Source organism: Haliotis cracherodii, unplaced genomic scaffold (assembly GCF_022045235.1).
Source record: "Haliotis cracherodii isolate W230 unplaced genomic scaffold, xgHalCrac1.p SCAF_15, whole genome shotgun sequence".
NCBI lineage: Eukaryota > Metazoa > Mollusca > Gastropoda > Lepetellida > Haliotidae > Haliotis > Haliotis cracherodii.
In genome coordinates, this window is record NW_027266270.1 from 17,509,414 (window position 1) to 17,531,503 (window position 22,090).

General features: G+C 37.9%; 1 protein-coding gene across 1 annotated transcript; it reads right to left on the bottom strand.

Moving 5' to 3' along the window:
- Window positions 1-1,885: 1,885 nt before the first annotated feature.
- On the bottom strand, window positions 1,886-20,973 carry LOC139461873 (protein kinase C and casein kinase substrate in neurons 2 protein-like). The gene is made up of 12 exons (XM_071243356.1): window positions 20,876-20,973; window positions 17,577-17,692; window positions 16,504-16,639; window positions 14,809-14,914; window positions 12,513-12,710; window positions 11,225-11,337; window positions 8,696-8,819; window positions 7,452-7,549; window positions 6,274-6,347; window positions 4,874-5,032; window positions 2,310-2,465; window positions 1,886-2,112 (listed from the first exon to the last, which is right to left on the bottom strand). The coding sequence occupies exons 1-12, from the start codon at window positions 20,962-20,964 to the stop codon at window positions 1,886-1,888; spliced, it is 1,596 nt and encodes a 531-aa protein (XP_071099457.1). The 5' UTR covers window positions 20,965-20,973.
- Window positions 20,974-22,090: the final 1,117 nt, after the last annotated feature.

The following is a 22,090-nucleotide window of genomic DNA, read 5'->3' on the forward strand; positions in this document are numbered from 1 at the left end:
CAATATACATACAAATATAATCACCATCAAAATGTTAAGAAAGATTTTGTTAAATATTTTTTTTCAACAAAATTTGAATATTTTTATAACATAACTCAAAAGCTCAAAGGTACTTTTTATGTTATTAATTAATTGATAACTGAAGTTCAGAGTCACCTTCAAATTTGTTTCCCATTCAAACTGATATACAACAATAGAGGGGATTGAAAATTGACATTTCACAATGACTTGCTCAATGAATATTCAAACTGCTAGGAAAATTTGGAAAAGTTGGTTAAATATACAATATAAAAAATTGTAAACCTTCAAAACAAAACCAATAGTGTCTATTATTATCCCAATTAAAAAGTATTTACAAAAATTCTTCAAAGGCAAAATAGAGGATTTGAGTGATATGCTTTCAGAAACAAATAATATAATACATAATCACAAGATCACTTCTTTGTATACAAGTCTCAACACATGAATAACTGTATAGGACATAAAAAAGGAACAAGTTTTGGGTTTTATGGTATATCATTTTTTAAACATATTTTAAATACCTGGGTGACAGTTTCAAAAGTGTGTCTTCTCTTGTTTCAATAAAAATTTCATTAAATTATGTTAATAAAGTAAAATATAGTGAATAAATTTCAAGAAAATGGTAGAGTACATGAGAATGTGATTTTCATTGATTTCTGTAATTTAAAAATCACCAATTATCAAATCAACCCCCACATTAACAAAATAAATAAAATTCCTGGGAACATTAGAAACTTCACATCACCAAGACAGGTCAATCTGAATTCTTACATCAATAGGATCCTCTAAACATGCAAGACCTCCGGTCAACATCAAGCTCCTGCCGATGAACAATCATCATCGCTCAAGTAAATCGTAGCAGGTTCAGAAGAGGGGGGGAGGGGATAACGTCGAAGGGAGAATAAAAAACGTCTGTCACAAATACTGTCCGTCGTGCCCCTTCCTACACCAAACTACAATCTACACCAACCCCTGCCAAATCAAAGGAGGAACTTGATATTTCCCTCTGATCTCACAGGCTGGAAGATCCTACTGCTGTAAGAATTCATTGAACTATTTTGGGATGGAAAGAATCTGCCATTCCCTATTAGGGGGCTTGTCTCAATCTGCCATTCCCTACTGGGCAGGACTGACACAATGGCCTGCTGGCCTCTGTCTGTGGGGTTCCACTGCACCCATATCACTGGCTTGGCGAACAGCAGACTACCGAGCCTTTCATAGTCCCGACCAATGTGTCTCATAATGGAGTCAAGGTCCCTTTTACATCAAATACAACCCATCCTTGTATATGTGGAACTCGACACCACTGACTTTGGCTTGGTGGACACCGGACTTTGCCTTTCATATTCCCAAGCAATGGGTCTCATAATGGAGTCAAGGTCCCCTTTACATCAAATATAACCCATCTTCAGTCAACTTATGGTATGATTTCTAGGCTTACACATAAAGCTCTAGACAACCTAAATATGGAGTTGATCAATTATGTGTACTAATGTCACCCAGGTGTCTTTCTGTCTAAAACAATCCACGGAGAAATAAATTAAGACACATATATCTTCATATATAACATTCTTTCACACATATAGTTCATCATGAAAGTTGAATATATTCTTGTAACGTGGTAACAAAATTCTCAATAAATCACCTCTGATCATCCAGCAGGATGATACAATAATATACATCACAAAATGCTATCAAAGAATGTCACAGATCAAACAACTTTGTTCATATAAGAACAGTAAAAAATATATCCATGTAAAAATCAAATCAACAAATATTAAAAAGTATATCACAGTTCTAAGTCAATATCGAGTTCATAGCCAAGTCCAATCGGGGAAATCCTTTGTAGTTTTTTGCATGCTGTCTAACCGCTGTTTCCCATGAAGCTGATGTAGTTCTTGGAACTGTCATTGGGATGCTTCTTGGAGAGCTTCTTCTTCAGGAAGGACTGCTCGACCTTGAACTTCTTGTCCGTGCTGACGAGTTGTTCGGGGAAGTAGCCGTATGTCCTCCTCTTGATCAGCTTCCCCTTCTTGATGTATCCATAGACCCGGCCAGCAACAGCAGCTTCCGTCACGTAAATCTTACGTCCTGAAACAGGCAAAACATCATAGCTGATGATTTTGTTTGGGATTGTTTATTGTTTACCCCACACCCAGCAATGTTCTGGCTAAAGGACAACAGTCTGTAAAGAAATGAGTCCGGGCCACATGATCCAATGGTTGATATTATGAGCAACATAAACTGAATATTAGCTGTGACAGGCAGAGTGGATTCCATCACTGTACCTGCTTTGAATGAGATCTCATCGTCAGAGCGGGCAGTGAAGGCCTTGACAGCGTACACCTTGACCTTCTGGCCTTGTGTGATGTTTCTAATATCAGTGGCTTTGGGCTGCCCTTGTGCCTGGTCCTCATCAGAGTCGGAATCAGAGTCCGAACCCCCTGAAACATGAATTAATTCATTTCAGGTTTATTGATGTCAAAACAATTTTTTTTTTCTTAAATTTCTGAGTCTTTGTACACATACTAACAGAAAGTTTTTATCAATTGCTACTCAAAATTCTGCCTGGTGATTGTGTGTTCTGTACATATGCAAGGTACACTTTCAAGACTTTCAACTGTCATTTCCGAGCTTTTTAAGCTGTGTTATTATAAGCCTTAGTCGGACAATACTTTTCTATAAAATGCAGTATGAACATCACAAAATTTCGAACAAGGTTTATTTTCACAACCAACAAATGAAATATATCTATCATGGCCTTTGGCCCACAAATATATCACAGTGATAAATCAAACTTACATGTTAATTAACAAGTACATGTTGATGTGACACTTTGTACAAATTCAAGGGTTTTCAAGCTATTTTGGTAATTTTCAAGGCTTTTTAAACTTGACACTAAAAATCAAGTGTTTTTAAGAGGGACCTTAAAATACTAGGCCTTTTCAAGTCTGTAAGAACCCTGACATAGTACATGCTAGGGTATTGCTAATCTTCTTCTCATCTAAAAACATACAGCTGTGTGAAAGGAAAAGATGAAGAAACTTTAATGTCTGACTTTCATCATACTATAAATATGCATTAAAAATAGTTTGACGCTGTCCTTGTTTATCTTGACAATTTGCTTTTTTGCTAAGTTAGATTGTGGGGACCCACAAATTTCCTTTGACCTCAACAAATACTTACATAGGCCTTTTTCATGTCACATGAAGTTTATATTCTACTCATGATTCAACATCAATATGTACAGAGGCTGTTATCACTTTATCTGACATAAAGTTTAAATTCCACTCATGATACAACAACAACATTTAAAGAGGCTGTTATCACTTTATCTGACATAAGGTTTATATTCGACTCATGATATAACATCAATACTTACAGAGGCCATTATCACTTTATCTGACATAAAGTTTAAATTCTACTCATGATATAACATCAATACTTACAGAGGCCGTTATCACTTTATCTGACATAAAGTTTATATTCTACTCATGATACAACGACAATACTTACAGAGGCCGTTATCACTTTATCTGACATAAAGTTTATATTCCACTCATGATATAACAACAATATTTACAGAGGCCGTTATCACTTTATCTGACATAAAGTTTATATTCTACTCATGATATAACATCAATACTCACAGAGGCCGTTATCACTTTATCTGACATAAAGTTTATATTCTACTCATGACATAACAACAATATTTTCAGAGGCCATTATCACTTTATCTGACAAAGTTTATATTCCACTCATGATTCAACAACAATATTTACAGAGGCCGTTATTACTTTATCTGACATAAAGTTTATATTCTACTCATGATACAACAACAACATTTAAAGAGGCTGTTATCACTTTATCTGACATAAAGTTTATATTCCACTCATGATATAACAACAATATTTACAGAGGCCGTTATCACTTTATCTGACATAAGGTTTATATTCCACTCATGATATAATAACAATATTTACAGAGGCCATTATCACTTTATCTGACATAAAGTTTATATTCTACTCATGATATAACAACAATATTTTCAGAGGCCATTATCACTTTATCTGACAAAGTTTATATTCCACTCATGATTCAACAACAATATTTACAGAGGCCGTTATTACTTTATCTGACATAAAGTTTATATTCTACTCATGATACAACGACAATACTTACAGAGGCCGTTATTACTTTATCTGACATAAAGTTTATATTCTACTCATGATACAACGACAATACTTACAGAGGCCGTTATTACTTTATCTGACATAAAGTTTATATTCTACTCATGATACAACGACAATACTTACAGAGGCCGTTATCACTTTATCTGACATAAAGTTTATATTCCACTCATGATATAACAACAATATTTACAGAGGCCGTTATCACTTTATCTGACATAAAGTTTAAATTCTACTCATGATATAACAACAATATTTACAGAGGCCGTTATTACTTTATCTGACATAAAGTTTATATTCTACTCATGATACAACGACAATACTTACAGAGGCCGTTATTACTTTATCTGACATAAAGTTTATATTCTACTCATGATACAACGACAATACTTACAGAGGCCATTATCACTTTATCTGACATAAAGTTTATATTCCACTCATGATACAACGACAATACTTACAGAGGCCGTTATCACTTTATCTGACATAAAGTTTATATTCCACTCATGATATAACAACAATATTTACAGAGGCCTTTATCACTTTATCTGACATAAAGCTTATATTCTACTCATTATATAACAACAATACTTACAGAGGCCGTTATCACCTTATCTGACATAAAGTTTATATTCTACTCATGATATAACATCAATACTCACAGAGGCCTTTATTATTTTCAATGGTTGTCTCCTTCACGATGGGAGCGGCCGTCTGTCTCCTCTCTGTCACAACATTGGGAATCTCCACTTCAGGCAGGTAGCGGACATCTTTTGGATTTGGGGACACCAATGCCACATGACGGGAATATCTTGTTGCCTCTGTAAGAAGAATTTGGTTAACAAACATTATTTCAGTCATACCACAGCATCTCACATTAATGTGAGGCAAGTTCAAACTGATGCAAGGTGAAGATGTTTACTAAGCAGGGATATGCTGCCAACAAACCAAGGGTCATAATCTGGGGTCAATTCTGAGATTCAACCCAACAATCAGCAGATCAGAGCATGACTAAGGGAGACAACTACACAGAGAATTATTCCAGCCATGCATGACTTCCTGAAGGAATTGAGTTTATGTTGGGAACATTTTAAATTATTATTTATTTCAACTTATTATGAATACCAAGTGCCATTCACAACCATAAGTTTTTGGTGACATACTACATATATATATCTACATCTCTATTGTCAGTAATTTGTACAGGCTGGGTAACAGGACACACAATACAACCAGGCTGTGAGTCAGTCTACTGAGTTGTTCTCCCATCAGGGTACCACGACACACAATACAACCAGGCTGTGAGTCAGTCTACCGAGTTGTTCTCCCATCAGGGTACCACGACACACAATACGACCAGGACATGGCTGTGAGTCAGTCTACCAAGGTGTTCACCCATTAGGGTACCACGACACACAATACGACCAGGACATGGCTGTGAGTCAGTCTACCGAGGTGTTCTCCCCTTAGGGTAACAGGACACACAATACAACCAGGACATGGCTGTGAGTCAGTCTACCAAGGTGTTCTCCCATCAGGGTACCACGACACACAATACGACCAGGACATGGCTGTGAGTCAGTCTACCAAGGTGTTCACCCATCAGGGTACCACGACACACAATACGACCAGGACATGGCTGTGAGTCAGTCTACCGAGGTGTTCTCCCCTTAGGGTAACAGGACACACAATACAACCAGGCTGTGAGTCAGTCTACAAAGGTGTTCTCAGAGTACCACTACACACAATACAACATCCCAGAAATGGCAGTGAGTGCACAACACAAAACACTCATGCCATCATTCTATAGGGGTACAATGACACCTAGTATCATAATGTGACAGTCATCATGACTTCCTAATCCTCACTGCTAGATACAGTCATTGTTAAAAAGGACCTTAGGACCATCAATACATATCCACCTGTAGTCAGAGACAAGCAGGTGCCAGCATATAAGACCACTCTACCAGGAACATAAACATACATCATCTAAAACACTACTTTGTGTCAGTGGAGTTGGCGTCAACAAGTTTCACTGTGTACTGAAGGTTGCAGAACTCACTTGGCTTCTCAGTGTCACCATCTACTGTGGTCTGTACAAACACGTCTGTGCTGTCTTTGGCTGGCAGGACTTGCCTGTAACACACACACATCACTGTCTAGAGAGCTCACACACATCACTGTCTAGAGAGCTCACACACATCACTGTCTAGAGAGCCCACACACATCACTGTCTAGAGAGGTAACACATCACTGTCTAGAGAGGTCACACACATCACTGTCTAGAGAGGTCACACACATCACTGTCTAGAGAGGTCACACACATCACTGTCTTGAGAGCTCACATAACCCAGACACATGTAACACACACATCACTGTCTAGAGGTCACACATATCACTGTCTAGAGAGCTCACATAACCCAGACACATGTAACACACACATCACTGTCTAGAGAGGTCACACACATAACTGTCTAGAGAGCTCGCACACATCACTGTCTAGAGAGCCCACACATATCACTGTCTAGAGAGGTCACACACATCACTGTCTAGAGAGGTCACACACATCACTGTCTAGAGAGGTCACACACATCACTGTCTACAGAGGTCACACACATCACTGTCTCAAGAGCTCACATACATTACTGTCTACAGAGGTCACACACATCACTCTCTAGAGAGCTAACACACATCACTCTCTAGAGGTCACCTAACTCGTCTACACATCTAACACACACACATCACTGTCTCAAGAGCTCACATACATTACTGTCTACAGAGGTCACACACATCACTCTCTAGAGAGCTAACACACATCACTCTCTAGAGGTCACCTAACTCGTCTACACATCTAACACACACACATCACTGTCTAGAGAGCTAACACACATCACTGTCTAGAGGTCACCTAACTCATCGACACATGTAACACACACATCACTGTCTAGAGAGCTAACACACATTACTGTCTAGAGAGGTCACACACATCACTGTCTATAGAGTTGACACACATCACTGTCTAGAGATCTCACACACATCACTGTCTAGAAAGCTCATATAAATCAGACAAACACAGTTTTGAAATTACTACTTTGGTAAGAAATGCTTTTGGTATTGATCCAATCCTTTCATGGCAAAGATAAGCCAAATACTTTAATTGTAAGGACTAGTTGATAATCATCAGTGTCTATTATCATTATTATCATGGTATATATTATCATAGTGAGATAGGGAACTTACACAATGTCGATCTCTACAGATGGGTCCACTTTAGCTGCCTTCTGAGAAGAATCCTCATCCTCTGCCTTCTTTTCGGCTGACACTTCAGACGGGTGAGGCTGTATCAGTACAAAAATATGTGTGTATTTTACACAGCTGTATCAGTACAAAATATGTGTGTATTTTACACAGCTGTAGCAGTACAAAATATGTGTGTATTGTACACAGCTGTATCAGTACAAAATATGTGTGTATTGTACACAGCTGTATCAGTACAAAATATGTGTATTCAACACAGCTGTATCAGTACAAAATATGTGTGTATTTTTCACAGCTGTATCAGTACAAGATATGTGTGTATTGAACACAGCTGTATCAGTACAAAATATATGTGTATTTAACACAGCTGTATCAGTACAAAATATGTGTGTATTTTACACAGCTGTATCAGTACAAAATATGTGTGTATTTTACACAGCTGTATCAGTACAAAATATGTGTGTATTTTACACAGCTGTAGCAGTACAAAGCTGTATCAGTACAAAATATGTGTGTATTTTACACAGCTGTATCAGTACAAACTATGTGTGTATTTTACACAGCTGTATCAGTACAAAATATGTGTGTATTTTACACAGCTGTATCAGTACAAAGCTGTATCAGTACAAAATATGTGTGTATTTTACACAGCTGTATCAGTACAAACTATGTGTGTATTTTACACAGCTGTATCAGTACAAAGCTGTATCAGTACAAAATATGTGTGTATTTTACACAGCTGTATCAGTACAAAGAGGATCTGTATCAGTACAAAATATGTGTATTTTACACAGCTGTATCAGTACAAAATATGTGTATTTTACACAGCTGTATCTGAACAAAATATGTGTGTATTTTACAAAGCTGTATCAGTACAAAATATGTGTGTATTTACACAGGTGCATCAGTACAAAATATGTGTGTATTTTACACATGTTAAATCAATACACAACACACCCACCCATATTTTCAGAATGTTTCCCAGACACCAAACCACCAACACCCTTCCTTCAACATGTTTCCCAAGATACACAACACCAACTCCCATCCTTCAACATGTTTTCTCAGAGACACAACTCCCATCCCCATCCTTCAACATGTTTCCCCAGACACACAACACCCACCCCATCCTTCCACATGTTTCCCGAGTTACACAACACCTGACTCCGATCCTTCCACATGTTTCCCCAGACACACACAATCAGTGGCCATGTTCCTCTACTCACCTCCTCCTCGGGGAACTTATGTTGATACACATAGAACAGATTGTACAGATCAATTTCTTTCTGCAAGTTGTACTTTGCAAGGCGGGAGATTCCTTTGTCAAATAATTTCTCCAGCACTTCATTCCTGGAATAAGTGACAAAAGTTTACCATTTGACTTGATTTCAAAATAAATGTATCTACTTTTCGGGGATGCCATGGTATTCAATGGGGAAATAATGCCGTATCATGTTTACATTTTGCCCATGTTGTAGTCATACATTCTACTCTCATCACACAAAAACAATTATTGTTGGTAACTGATTAAAATCATCGTTGGTACAAAATATAAGGATACAAAAGTCTTACCCATTTAATATCAAGATTATGTTACAACATAATTATAGTTTGTCACTCGCCAAGTTGGGTAACGATTAATACAATTGATACATAATATTGACATAAAAAGGGAAAGTCATTTAACATCCCATTGAATTCCTTTACAATGCCATATGATAGTTGTGGTGCTATTGTAAATTGACCTTATGGAAAAGTGCCCAGTTCCTTTTATAACACTTAGGAGAAAAACCTACTGTGTTTTGAAATTTGATGTAGTCCCTCTGAAGATTAGATACCTCTTATTTAATTTAGACCCAAGCACTTCAGCAGTGAGGTTTCAGATGTATCAACAAGAGGTTTCTTTACTACAGTGGGACTAGATCGAAATTCAAAACACAGTAGGTTTATCTTTATTCTACCAAGAAGTCAGAGGAGCTTTGAAAATGATGCTCTCTTGGAAAGCCTAATTACACATGGGTACAAAGGTATGCCATCTTGGAACATTCTGAAAAAGGCTCACAGATAGATAACTAATATCACGAAAGTTCAAAATTAATATACTCATGGTCTTGATTAGTAAAAAATAATGGTCCATGTAGTTTTTAAAAAAGAAGTTGTCAAAGTAATCCTCTAAAAATGTATGTTTTAATTTCACAGCAGCCTGTTCCATATTTGCACTGTTTGGACTCAAACAACTCTTTTTTTTAGGAAACTGACGCAAAACATCATTTCTTGGAAATCAAAATGACATCTTCCATTGTAGAGGTGACTGGTTGTAGAAATGGTGAAAAAAATGATGAACGAATTTATTTCTCTACAAAACTTTATTACCATATTTTCTTGAGTATAGTGTATAGTGTATAGTCTAGACTTATGTTTGTAACTTATTTCATTAATTTTATTCAAAATTCCTTTTATTATTGTTTTAATTAATTTTGAAGAAATCTTGTGTGAAGCGATCGAAAGATCGCACGACTCACAATTATTAACAGCAACCACAGTCAGATTACCGCTTTAGAAGCCATGAAACGAACTATAGTTGACAGAGAATGGATACATATATCATAAATTCCATACTTTGACTCATTAAAAATCATATTTGTTGTAGTTTGACGATTCTATGTCAACATGTAGTTCTTGTGATCATGTGCGCGGGAGCCTCGACGGTGACTGGTCAAATTATTCCATGTGAAATAAAATAACCAGCATTAGCGATCAGCTGCATCTAAGTGCTACGCTTAGGGTTATCATTATTTTAAATATATTCAATAGAAGCTGCAACTAAATTAACAAGATATTGGAATATATCATTCCTGATAAAAAAGAGAGTTTCAGATACAATTTTTCCCTATCCTTGCATCTAATTCCTTTAAAGTTATATCATTGGGTAAGTTCTAACCGAATCACCGGTAAATTCCAAGAAAACATCCGTACAGCTGATTGCTGTTTCCGGCATAGTTTACGAAAAAAATATACACGGTAATCTTCATCCCTGGATGTAAAACAATGCCTAGCAGAACAAAAAAATAAATTTAAACGGTAAATCAACATGTCTGGTGATCTTAAATTTCAAATTTGTACTGATTAATTTTCTTATCCATTCATTTACTGGAATTGGCTGAAAGGGTACAGTGTATTTTCTTCTGCGCATAATATTCAATTATTTTTTTCCCCAAATACTGAATCCGCTAGAGAGGGGTGCGCATTATACTTGGGTGCACACTATACCCAAGAAAATACGGTAAATGACAGGGTTTCAGTTATTTTGAAGTTGTACTTATGTAGCAGTCAGTTTGAAATAATCCCCCAACAATAATACATATTATAATGACTACCCCTCCATCCCGAACTTCCAATTGGCTGAACTTCACTTTCACTTTCTGTCTACGGCTGCCCAAATAGTTGTCGATGGTGATGGTGACAGTGTTATTTACAAACTGCATGAACCCGAGGACAATCTCGATCTATAGTTTTGTTCACTGGAACAACTATTGCTAACAGAAAACACCCTGAAGAATGGCAATCACTGCCGTCTTTAGCCTGTTTACGACAACATGAGACATGTTTGTGACTGATGATTGTGTGTGTTTTCAAATATATTGCATCATGTCTTTGCAACTGTTATTCTGATATCAACCGTATACATTCTAACAGGTTTTAGGCAGATATCAGGTGATGACCAAAGGGTTAGTGAAATTCTAAAAAGTACATACCTTTTGAGCTCTATTGATTTGTTGGTTTGTATCATCGAAGTCATTACATTCTGCAGGTTTTCAAGACGAGCCTTCTCATAAGCATCTGAATCCTTCTGGAATGTTTTCATTTGCTGAAATTTTGGAGAAAATATTTTTCACAGCAGCCACCTCAAAATATGCAAGTTGACTCAAATCAAGCTGCAATTGTATTCCTCAAATATTATGATCAAGGACCATGGACCCCATCTTCCAAAGGCAAGGGAGTTAACTGACCATAAAAGTCCAGTTTCCACCCTTGCCGAACTAGGCTGGTAGACTGGAGTTACATTTAGGCTGGACAATCGTGTCTATGCATAGTCCAGTAAAAATTGCGTTAAGAACTAGACATCCAGTCCATAAACAACATGAATTTTAATTACAGATTTAGGTCGACTGCAGCATTTGCAAAGCATGTGTACCGCCAACTGGGCATCAACGGATATTTTGCAAATCTTTTCATGTTTTTAATCAAGGTGCTCAAGTATTTGATTCACTTCGCGGGTAAGACCCGTTTTATTACAATATAGATCTTGTCTTTGAAAGGTATTTAGAAGTGATACACATAAGGAAGAGAATTTATGGATGTCAACTTCTTTATTATTAGGAACACAACGTTTCTGAGTATATGCTTACTCAAGTTACTCCATCCTTCACCTGATGAAGGAGTAAGTATATATTCCGAAATGTTATGTTCCTCATAATAAAGAAGTTGACTATACATAAATTCTCTTCCTTGATATAGATCTTGATTATCGATCAGATCGACTTGACTGGGTGCTGCCATTTTGTGTGAAGCAATCTGATTGGTCAACAGGAGGGACATACAAGGGACCTAACACATAACCACTGGTGGCGCTACAATTGAGCCTGGAAATTCCAGTCTAGTTCGTAATTGAACCACCAAAAGTTCACTGATTGGTATGCGGAGAAGGTGTCAACAAGCTTGACACGATAGGGTAGAACTCTTGTCTCCAGCAGTGATAACTCACCGGATGCCCATTGTATAATTCCTATTCTTTGAATGACATAGTTATATACTTGTTACAACTGCTGCTCAACTAACCGTGTCGTGTTTATATTCAAGTTGGTGTTTCCGCTATCCAAAGTGTGCTGTGAGGCCGTCTTATTGTTAATAGTTAATTAATGCAAGCAAAAACCACCCTTATTTTTCGTATTTAATTTACGCTCACATTAATTTCAAGATTTACTGTATTTCGATTGTACGGATACGTGAACCTAAATAATGAAAGAGTACATATGTCCCTACTTCTATGAAAGTCGTTCGTGTCGAGTTTTCCTCTTGCAGTTTTTGTCTGTAGGACATCTTGGCCCCATCAACGTCAGCCTCCAGTTTCCTCCAGTGAGCCAAGAGTTCCCTGAAGTTGGTGTGAGGGTCCTGGCTAATTTGGGCTGCATCCATCTGAGGCTTGACGTGAACCATCCTGTCCTTGGTCAGGAAAAAGTCCTGTGAACACAAAAAACAGAGTAATGAACATTTCTGTTCCAGAGCAAATCAGCACAGCAGCAACAGCAAATGAGTCTGAAGGTTTTGAATTTTCACCATGCATGAGAGAAACAGATCTTTTCCAATCCGATCTTTTGTGCATCAGTTTGTAGTGTTAAAATGTATGTGGTCCAGGGATACTTGAGAATTCCTACTGTAGCTGGGCGTGGAGTCATCCCACAGATGACATCTTCACCTTGTCAGCCTTGTTGAGGGGGTTAACCTCTTTGGTCATATGGACAAGGCGTCCGATCTCGGATCAGAAGGTCTGTGGTTCAAATCCCATCACGGGACTCGGAAATTTTATGGCTGCTACATTGGCGCCCAACATGGGGCTGAGCACATTCATATTAAATTTGAGCAAAATAAGCCTCAGTACCCTACTATGCGGCCCAGGACGTGCCTTCTGTTGACTAGGGAGTATGTAGCAGGGCATGGAGTCATCCCACAGATGACATCCTTACCTTGTCAGCTTGCTGACAGGATTAATCTCTTTGGTCATGTGGACAAGGCCTCCGACCTGTGATCTCTCAGACATTTTATGGCCGCTACACTACCATACTATCAAGGACCCTTCAAATCTTCGATTTTTAACATTAGGGATATGACAAGGCTGCATACACACATTCGGTACCTTAATGGCAGGGATGTCTCCAGGTGTTTGCAGTCCCAGTGACAATGTCACGCCACCCATGATGACCAGTCCATTTAATAGATGGATTGGTTGGTTGGTTTGTTGTTTAACGCCACACTCTGCAATATTCCAGCTATATGATGGCAGTCTGTAAATAATCAAGTCTGGACCAGACAATCCAGTGATTGATATCATGAAAATTGATCCATGCTATTGGGATCGATGACATGCACCAACCAAGTCAGCGAGCCTGACCACCCGATCCCGTTAGTCGCCTCTTACAATCAACAGAACTACGTAACATCAAATCCCAAATAACTATTTGCTTAGTAACCTGAATATATGTGAGGTGAGGTGAAACAGGCTTTAACGTCGCGTCCAAGATTATTGCACTTGTATAGTGACGTGCATGCACGTGTGTGTGTGTCTGTGTCTGTGTGTGTGTTTGTGTTTGTGTGGCTGCTTGTACTAGTCCGGACTGATGCCGATTTATAGTGCTAGCTCACTGAGATACCATTAAGCAGTTTTACATGAATACCCCACTCAGACACAGTATACTGACTCTGAACTGACCAGTCCTTGTTTTAGCCCCTTAATGTCGAGCGCCAGACAGGGTAACAACAAGTACCATCTTTAAACGTCTTTAGGTATGACGCGGCCGGGGATCAAACCTTCCAATCTCCGGGCGGACGTTCTACCACTAGACCACGGAGGTGGTCTCTTTGAAAGGCATTTAGAAGTGATACATATAAGGATGCAGGATGTGCAAAGCATGTGCACCGCCAACTCGTCAACAGATATATTGCAAATATTTTCATGTTTTTTTATCAAGGTGCTCACGTGATTTGATGCTTTTCACGATGTAAAACCCGTTTAATCACACTACAGATCTTGATTATCGATCAGATCGTCCTGACTGGGCAATGCCATTTTGTTTGAAGCAAATGCAAGTGATACAAGAGGTGGAATCTCATTGGCCCATAGGAGAGGCTTAGGAGGGACATAACTCGTAACAACCACTGGTGGCGCTACGATCAAGCCAAGGAATTGGAGCCTAGTTCGGCAACGTTGGAAACGGGACTTTTAAAGTCAGTTATCTCCCTTACCTCGGGAAGATGAATCAAGCCCTGCCTTGCTAGCGATTCTTTAAGGTGAATAGATTACTTTTTCTGTATTTCATACCATTCCTGATGGACGTAACACTGGTCATCACACACAAATTTGTGATCACGTGCCACGGACATATGGTATTCAGGCTGGGAACATTGGTTTTCAGTGGTGGAAATCAGAGGGGTCTTTGGGTACTTGAAGTTGGCTGTAGTATTTGAATCAATGGACCCCTAAATCAGAAACTTTTACATTTGGGTTAAGACAAGGACTCCTCGACTTTCATATTTAAATTTGAATACTGGTATAAAATATCACCTCTTTCAGCTGGTCAATCTCCTTCTCCAGCTTAACCTGTCTCTTCCTTGCCTTTTCATAGAGATGCTGAGTGGCCTTCCTTGTAGCATGTTCTGAGTTGATGTAGCTGAGATGAAGATAAAGACCGTGTAGACATGATTCATATGTATAAACTGACATTTTTTTTCTCAATTTTGAGTGAGTTTGATTGAATCACAGCTTTAGAAATTGGCACTAGTCCTTACCAAACTGGCCAATGGTTAAGTTATCATAAGGACGAATAGAAATTTGCAATTTTTAAGGATTTTGCTATATGTCATCATTATAAGGACTAGTGGGCTAAAAATGTTAGTTTCTACCCATTGAATGTCTCTTTGAATAGTTTTTCAGGCCATAATAACAAAGCCTTTGTTTCAGGCCTTAAGCCTAAGCCTGTAAAATAGTATAGACTGAAAATGTTTTCCACAGTGTATATCTAGCTAACTAGAAACCGAACAGAATTTGACGAGACACAGGTTTTGTACTAGTAGCTAAAGTCGCAGACTGCTTTTTCAATATTTGTGTTAAAAAATGAGGCAAATCAACAGTTTGGGGGATTTTCAAGTTTGATGCCTTTAAAATAAATTTCAGATGCTGACCCTCCCCGGGACCGGCATAAATATTGTTGTAATGATTACAACGTAACGTTTCAGGTAAAATGATACCATAAGGACAAATATCACAACATTTTGTTGTCTCAAATTCCTCACAAAATGTGAGAATAGTTTTTAATAAGCACCTGGTTAATATACTCTCGGGTTGTGTTGTCATAGGACCAACAGACTTGAGAGTATATCACACATGCAAAATGTCTGCAAACCAGATGACTCTCTCTTCGCTTGCAAAAACTCAGAAAATAGCAAGTGATAAGAAAGATCTTGAGGCAGAACTCCAGACAAGATCCATATTTGCGTGAAGTATGCAAAATAAATGATACTTCCTTAATTAATTTTGGGCATAAATATGCATGAAACATTTTAAAAACCCAATAGAACAACACCCTGTGTTATTATCCAATGAATCTTTTTCAACTTGTGTACCAGCTGAGTATATTTCTTTAACGCCAATACATGTGTCCGTGTTTGTTTATTCCAACTTTTGGTTAAGTGGCACTTCCAGATTTTCTGTCGATGTTATGGTTGCAGAATAAACTGCATTGAGTTGAGACTGACAGACACACATAAGAAATAACCTAAAACAGCATTTAAGCATATTCTATAAACAAAATGTCTATTCACTGGTTAACAAATACACAATAGATTGGACCCAAGGGAGTAAAACTATATTGAAAACCTCAAGAAAACTGTCAATACCCAAAATCAGAACTGGTGAAAAGATGCCAGGGATGGTATTTTTGACCAACAGTTAAAAATGTCACTGGAAACACTGAGCCAGTTTGTAAGGTATTGTAACATACACACAACATTGTAGTATCTGACTAGAGTGAGTAAGTGAGTGAGTTTGGTTTTACGCCGCTTTTAGCAATATTCCAGCAATATCACGGCGGGGGACACCAGAAATGGGCTTCACGCATTGTACCCATGTTGGGATTCAAACCCGGGTCTTTGCTGTGACGAGCTAACGCTTTAACCACTAGTCTACCCGACCGTCCTGTATCTGACTAGAAGAAATAATCCAGGCTCATCATCTCATCCATTATAATTATATTATACTAACCTTTGAAGGGTCTTAATGGGGCCGTTGTTGGCATACATGTGGGTTAAACATTGGGCATGTAGATCTTCCTTTTCCTTCATGGAGGCCATCCAGATTCTCATAACAGCATTCACCTCATCGTAGTCCAAGTTGCTACCTGCATGTGCACAGATACCAACATAATTACAGATTCTCATAACAGCATTCACCTCATCGTAGTCCAAGTTGCTACCTGCATGTGCACAGATACCAACATAATTACAGATTCTCATAACAGCATTCACCTCATCGTAGTCCAAGTTGCTACCTGCATGTGCACAGATACCAACATAATTACAGATTCTCATAACAGCATTCACTTCATCGTAGTCCAAGTTGCTACCTGCATGTGCACAGATACCAACATAATTACAGATTCTCATAACAGCATTCACCTCATCGTAGTCCAAGTTGCTACCTGCATGTACACAGATACCAACATAATTACAGATTCTCATAGATTCCATGGCGAAGCCCTGGAAGGGGAAATCACGAAAATTAAAAAGACAGAATTACAACTTTAAACAGATGCATCACATGCCTGTAGAGAGCAGCCTATAGATTCCCATGACACAGAGCAGAAATGCAGAAATATGCAGTAAAATATAATCCAAGCGTATCAAATACCCAACGAACATTACAGATACGCTACAACAATTAAACTTGTGCGTATCATCAAAATATTGTGAAGTAACCCTGCGTATTCGATTAGCAAATCAGCAACTTATTTTGAAATTATAAACGGGCATTCCGTCAACCTTGCCAAACTCGTCACATCATGATCATTTGCCATCACACTTTCTTTTGGAAGTATCGTGGTATTTTTGAGTCCTATAAAGCTCTCGAACCCACACAACACCAGTTTGCAGGGACTAGATGAATAGTGTTTTTCAAATATTTAACTTAAATACCCACATGTGTAAAAACTAGCGGGTAACAGAAATTTGAATACGCAGATAGAATTACTGATACCCAATGATTTTAAAATGCATGGGTAAAATACCCACAACACCAAAAGCTTATCTGTAGCTCTATGACAGTACAATAAAGCTTACCAATTTGAGTAAGGGCTCTTTCCTGCCACTTATCATCAAACTCGTTGTATATCTGGCTCACTTTCTTCTCCAGTTTGGCATAGTCTGTCAGAAGGTTATGGAGAGTATCCATAGAACTGTAAATACATCATATTATTAATTAGAAATAACTGACGTATCAGTTAACAGTTACATTAAGAAGTTGGTACCGCTAACAGAGTAATTTTAATTCAATTAATGCTCAGTCATTTGAATATCCTAATTCATCTGTTAATGTTTTGAGAAACATAGTGTGTTGACGTAGCTATTGTTTCATTAGTACATACGTAAGTATCATCGGTCTTCTATGTACAACCAGCCCGGCAGCCCAATGTATATGCTATCTAAAAACAGTTACTTCTTGTTTGTTTTAGTACTAGTTGTAATGTTGTATTCATATTCCCTCAAACAACAATTGTGTTTGATTATTCTTTAAAGTCACATCAGCGGTAGAAACTAACATTTATATAGTCCACTAGTCCTTATAATGATAACATATAGCAAGACTCTTAAAAATGGCAAATTTCTACTAGTCCTTATGATACCTTTACTTTTGGCACTTTGGCAAGGACTACAGGACTAGTGCCAATTTGTAATGCTGCACATAGTTTGTTGCTTAGTGGTCTAAGGTGAAGTAACTGCTGATGGTGGGTCATTAGAATAAGATGTCAGCTTCTATAGTGCTATGTTGACCAACAGTGTCCGAGGTCTGCAAACAGTATTAACCCTTGCATAGGTTGTTAAAGTCCATGAGAAAATTTGTCAATATACAGAGGAACTCAGGGTGCAACATGGCCACTAGTCTGAAAATCTAGCAGGACTAGTTCAGGGATGGTACAGATTTGTTCTCAACAAATTCAACACCTTTTCAAGGCTTTTTCAATGCATCTATAGTCAAATTCAAGGCAAATATGGTCAGCGATCACAATCACATTAATTCGATAAACACTCGTAATTTAAAACTGATAAAATATCTAACAAACATAAGTCCAGATATACAATGAACACAATTTTATAACCTGATAGTAAAATAATGAGGATTGTGTATTTCAGTTTGGACTTGTTCACTGTATTTCTGGTGAAGTGTGCTCGCGGTGTTCAGTTGATAATGTTTTTTGAGAGGGGGAAAAACATTGTGTGAGTGTAAACCTTGACTTTATTAAAAATGTAAACACATTTTGGGAGCCAATTGTTACCGTGCGCTACAACCGAGGTATTGAAGGGCGGAATAGCGAGGGAACACTATATATATGTTATGAAAGTGACACTTGAGTTTATTCTTTTTGTTCATACATCCAGCATCTCAGATATCAGGTGGGCGTGACGAAAATGCAAATGTTGATATTTCCAGATCCCTTCTCGTAATTCAAGGAAATTCATCATCATGCAAATGAGCAACAAAGTTTAATTTACTTGTTCTCAGGCAGCTGTTTTGCATACGGTACGTTTGCAGACATTCACAAGGACCTCCGAAAGTGAATAGTTACAAACAAAGCAAAAAGTGAGCTGGTCTCACTAATACCCGCGACTACAACATCAGCTGAAGAACAATTCTGATATTGGATATATATTGAAGTCTTAATGTTTTATAAGATAACATAGTAATAGCATAATTCAAAGACGCACTGGTGCATCATTGTAGGTCAGAGGTATAAACATATTTCTAAGTTCAAAACATTAAACTAATTAGATCTATATTTTTTCAGAAAATACACCTATCAAAACTGGTTTTGATCAAGTTCATGTTCAAGCCACAACAGGATCAGTATAACTGTTTTTGTGTGTGTTTTGGAGCAATTGAGGTTTTACTGGAAAGGTTTCTATTTTCAACAGTTTATTACATTTTTCACTGGGTAACCAATATTTTTTTCACTCATCTATTCATCACTCTATTGGTTTTTTCCCAAAATGAGTAAGAATTTTAATATTTAAAAAAAATTAATGAAATAATGTTTTAGATATATAATACGCTGGTTCTAAATATAGGCGTGACTCAGAAAATATATTAGTTGGAATTTGTGTTTAGGGAATAAGCTTTTATGTACACATGCTGAAAAGCTTCATTGGGTATTTACACATGCTGTTTTCAAACAATTGAGCTTTGTATTTAATGCATGTGTTTCTGTATACAAGTTAATTGAAAGTAATTGGGTTTTGAATAGTTTTAGGGGTATTTTACGTAAATACGCAGTTTATCTGTAGCTATGTAAGTAAATCTAAAATTTTCAAAGGAATAAGCAGTTCAACTTAATTCAGAGACCAAAACTGGGGTTCAGATCACTTCATTTTCTATCAGTCTATCATAATCAGATTATTTCTATATTTGGTAATGATATAGATAAGTGTCATATCAAAATTTGATAAAATCATGAAAATATCCCAATGCTATTAAGTTGCATTCGTCTTCAGTAAAATCTATGGATTATCATGCACATGTCGGTATTATGATGAATTGGTCTCTGATTAAAATGTAGAAATGGTCTAAAGGCACTGAGAGGGCGTTTCCAAGGATCTGCCCGACCACAGGGGCTTGCAATGCAAAACATAGCAGCTTCAAGATACACCCAGTGTCTTTTATGTAGTATACAGACACTTGGTGTGACCTTATATTTTGCAGCTGCTTTTTTCTGCATTACAAGCCCCTGTGTACCCTGTAAGAAAATGTCAACCTTGTCAACCCATCTGGTGCGTATTTCTTGGGACACGGATCTGCATGAGGACCCGCGAAGATAAGATCTTCAGCAACCCATGAGTCAGCGTTAGTAATTGGTACTAGTCCTGTAGTCCTTACCAAACTGCCTAATAGTAAAGGTATTCTAGGGACGAGTAGAAATTGGCCCATTTTAGTGTTTTGCTATATGTTATCATTATAAGGACTAGTGGACAAAAACTGTTAGTTTCTAAACCTGTGAGTGCCATAAAAGGCGCCTATGCTTGTTGTAAGAGGCGACTAACGTGATCGGGTGGTCAGGCTCGCTGACTTGGTTGATGCATGTCATCGTATCCCAACTGCGTGGATTGATGTTCAGGATGTCAATCCCTGGATTGTCTGGTCCAGACTCGATTATTTACAGACCGCCGTCATATAGCTGGAATATTGCTGAGTGTGGCGTTGAACAACAAACACATACAGATCTGAGGCAGAGTATGTCGTTACCAGTCCCTGTAGGCGGGTTGAATTCCAATCTCGATTTTTTCCACTTTGATATAATTAGCATGTCAATTTTCAGAAGTGCCGGAAAGTTTAATTCATCTAAACTCGAACTGACAGTAATTCTTACCTTTGTCCACGTGTAAATCTTTGAAGCGATGCTTCTGTCGACGCTTGACAGGATTTAGGGAGTTCCATATCTCGATCGGCCTGAGCCATGTTTGATTTTTCCGCGCTTTGCGACTCCTAATCCTTTCCTTTCAGACTCCTCCGGGATAATAGCCGTCGCTAGGGCGCGTCACTGAAGACGGGCATTTTGATTGGCTGAAACCCTGCTCCTCGCATCGATATGGTAACACGCGCTGGCATTGAGCTTGGGAAACGAACGCACTCATCACACATGGGCGCCCTGCCATAAACTTCCATTTTAAGGGATGCAAACTTGAAAAAAACAAGGGTTTCCAATTACCCTCTGATTGACTACTTCACTGCTGGGAAGATCTTATCTGCCTGTGACAGACAGGGCTGTAACGGCTATCGGAGCCAGGCACGATCAAAGGTGAAGCGTGGCATTTACTACCAAATAAATACATGCGGTTCATATCTAAATTTGAAAATGTGAACTTGAGACTAATATCTCATTTTGCTAAAGCATACAGCATTAATATATTCGTGAACATGATAAGGTTTACATAGATCATCCTTTTTTTAAAAAAATAATACAACACAAAAGGGACCATTTCCTTGCGTAACATAAGACTTCGTTCGATCACATGAGCAATCCCGCGCCCTAAATGAAATGAAATATAAAATGCCACATCTGTACGATACCTCAGACCATGTGTATGTTTTGTTTGTTTGTTTGTTTGTTTGTTGTTTAACGCCGCACTCTGCAATATTCCAGCTATATGACGGCGGTCTGTAAATAATCGAGTCTGGACCAGACAATCACAAGTATCGATCCACGCAATTGGGATAAGGGATATATTACATGCATCAAGCAAGTCTCAAACGATTATATTTTATAATGAACATAATAAACTGACAAATTATCTTTAAATTCCATAGTAGCTATTATTCGTGAGTAGAATGTAACATATGATTCAAGTTCTTAAAATGTCTTTCAAATATCCTTAAGTACACCATTTAGTGGTATAGTTCATGATTTTCATCAGTGATATCACTGTTAATCATGCACAAAACAATTTACAGTATGTCTTTGTTCACGTTCCTCAATGTTTGTCTTGGACATCTCGTTATCTCGTTATGTCGCCATCTCAGGACAACTCCTCTTCATCAGAGGAGAAAGTATCCAACTTCCTGTGTATTGTGGTTGGCATTTGGT